Source organism: Pelophylax lessonae, assembly GCF_965119305.1.
Source record: "Pelophylax lessonae genome assembly, chromosome: 6".
NCBI lineage: Eukaryota > Metazoa > Chordata > Amphibia > Anura > Ranidae > Pelophylax > Pelophylax lessonae.
Genome location: NC_138773.1, coordinates 5,945,827 through 5,948,326, shown reverse-complemented (window position 1 = coordinate 5,948,326; position 2,500 = coordinate 5,945,827). Strand labels below are relative to the sequence as shown.

The 2,500-nt window shown below is 38.3% G+C and overlaps 1 protein-coding gene across 1 annotated transcript; it reads left to right on the top strand.

The window, feature by feature from the left end:
• Positions 1–310: 310 nt before the first annotated feature.
• On the top strand, positions 311–1,192 carry LOC309558356 (taste receptor type 2 member 40-like; the record flags this gene model as incomplete). The annotated part of the gene is made up of 1 exon (XM_082261423.1): positions 311–1,192. The coding sequence occupies one exon, from the start codon at positions 311–313 to the stop codon at positions 1,190–1,192; it is 882 nt and encodes a 293-aa protein (XP_082117549.1).
• Positions 1,193–2,500: the final 1,308 nt, after the last annotated feature.

Here is a 2,500-nt window from a genome sequence, read left to right as displayed (position 1 = left end):
GTATATCGTATTTGAATTCAGCCATTCGTATTCTCCAGCTCAGTGTTCAGTGATTTGCATTTATTCAAAATCAGTTTACTGACAGTAATTGTTTTTACAACAGTGATGAAAATGTTAATAGTTGCCAGTAAGTGTTGACATCTGTTCTTGATAGGTGGATTCTTCGGGAGTAATTTACATGGACAATGAAGAGTAAATAGAATGAGGATCTACGAGTCAGGTGGAGCATTTCTCCAAAGGAGACACAATCGTTCACACAAAATCCTGAGACACCTCCAGGACACCAGATCTTGTGTTTCATCAGAAGACAATGAGCATCCTGGATTCTGTGGTTTGCCTCAGTGTCATAGCATTGGAGGTCATCGTTGGCGTGTGTTCTAATGCCTTTATCATATTTTCTCTCACCTTTTCCGGCTTTAAAAGGACAAATATCGCACCGTGCAACTATATCCTTATTGCCTTGAATGTTTCCACCATGTGCTACACAATTTCAATGTTTATAAACCTTCTGGTATACTTATATGGCCCATTATTTAATTTTAACTATGCCTCAAGTGTCCTAAACTATCTGACTATTATCAGCATCACTTCCAGCTCCTGGCTCACCGCTGATCTGTGCCTCTTCTATTTTATAAAAATCATTCAGTTCCAGTCCAGATTCCTCTCATGGATGAAGATGAAGATTGACAGGATGATACCTTTGTTGATATTAACTGTGGAAATTTTTTCTCTGTTAGAGAGTTTCATAGCATCCTATATTATCAGTCAGGACTTACCCATGAACTTAACCATCGCTGCCACCGAGGTGACCTCAGAACATTACCGACTAAGGCTGAAATTTATGAGCATTGTCCTGACAGTGACTTCCCCACCATTCCTGATTGCCATATCAACAACGGCTGCCAGCGCCGTGTCTCTGAAGCTCCACAGTCATCGTATGAAAGCAAACATGGGTCACACCAATGGGAAAGACTACCAAAGTGCAGTCCAGACCATGGCTTGTCTAGTGGCTTTCTATGCCTCAATTGGCCTTGTCATGGTTTTATATGGGCAAGAACTATTTGCAGATCAAAGTTGGGGGTACTGGCTATGTTTGATGATACTTACTTCTTTTTCCATGGTTCAATCCGGTCTCCTTATTAACGGTAATCCCAAACTCAAAGAAGCTTTTTTTAAAATGGTGCACCACTGAAACAAACAAGAAAGTTTTCCTACCTGTATGCTGTTGTAAAAATTAATCCAATGGGTGTCTTCTCCCGCACCCACCATATGGTTTGATTGAAAACTTGAACACATCATCTGCCCAAAACGTGATGGACATTCCAACATTGTCATGAACAAATCAGGACCATTCATAATCACTGGTTCTCCTATTGTATGTGATGACTTTAGCAACAGGGGAGGCATTGCAGGTAATGTAGAAAGTGTTTCTCTTATGTGTTTGGAATTGCTAGCATTTGTAGTTCTTCTGACATTGGTTATAATCCTAAGATTTCATTGTGTACCTAATCCAAAGACAACAACATCTTTTAACCTGTAAGCTCCATATTAACCGTGTGCATGGATCTGAAATATGAGGCCTCTCTGTATTAGGACTTTTGTAGGTGTCAGACCTTTCATAACCATTTTACATAAGTGTCTACATTGAGTATTAGAAAAATATATTACCAATATACTATTGGTTCTTGGGGGTCCTATTTCTTCATACTTCTTTACTACCCAGCCTTGTCCAGTTAAATTCCCCAGGCACACTTCCTTGGTTTCTTTCATGAATTAGTTTGGGGAAGGTACAGTAGGCTTTGGTTTTGGGCACACTTATGTATCTACCCTTTACTTGTATCAAGAACCAGTAGTAGACCCCTCTGGTAAGCCAAGGAGGGGTCCTTGGCCTAGCAGATGTAATGTATATACCCAGAGGCCAGTTACTTTCTAATATAGATTGGTGTTTGATCACCGTATAAAGAACTGTGAATGATGTAAATCATGCTCTTGTATATATGTACAACCTCAAAGCCATTGTGTAGGGAGCAATTATCCTTCCAAGCTTCTCTCATGCTGCTATGTTGTTCAACATGCTAAAGAATAAAACAAGCCAGCCGATAATATCTTGGGCTGAGCTAATTAAAAAATTGCCTCCGTGTCATTTGTGATTGACGCTAACAATACAGCTGTTCATTTTTCACAATAGATTATTGTTTTTGATAGAAAAATAGCCTAGGCTATATGCAGCGCTTGCCGCAAAAAAACAATTAACTTAATGTATGTGAACAATGTTGAAAACGTATCTTTACAGTATAAGTGAAAATACAAATCAATGAAACACATGAAAATTAATAAAAAAGTTCCAAGAAATTGATAAATAGATAAATAAGTCTTTTCCGGTGGTGATCAATATATGTGAATAAATAAAATGTAAAATTCAATAAATAAAGTCTTTTCAAGTGGTGATCAGGTGCAAAGTGCTTCGTGCTCAATAAATAAAAGTTTGTGACTTTCGTGA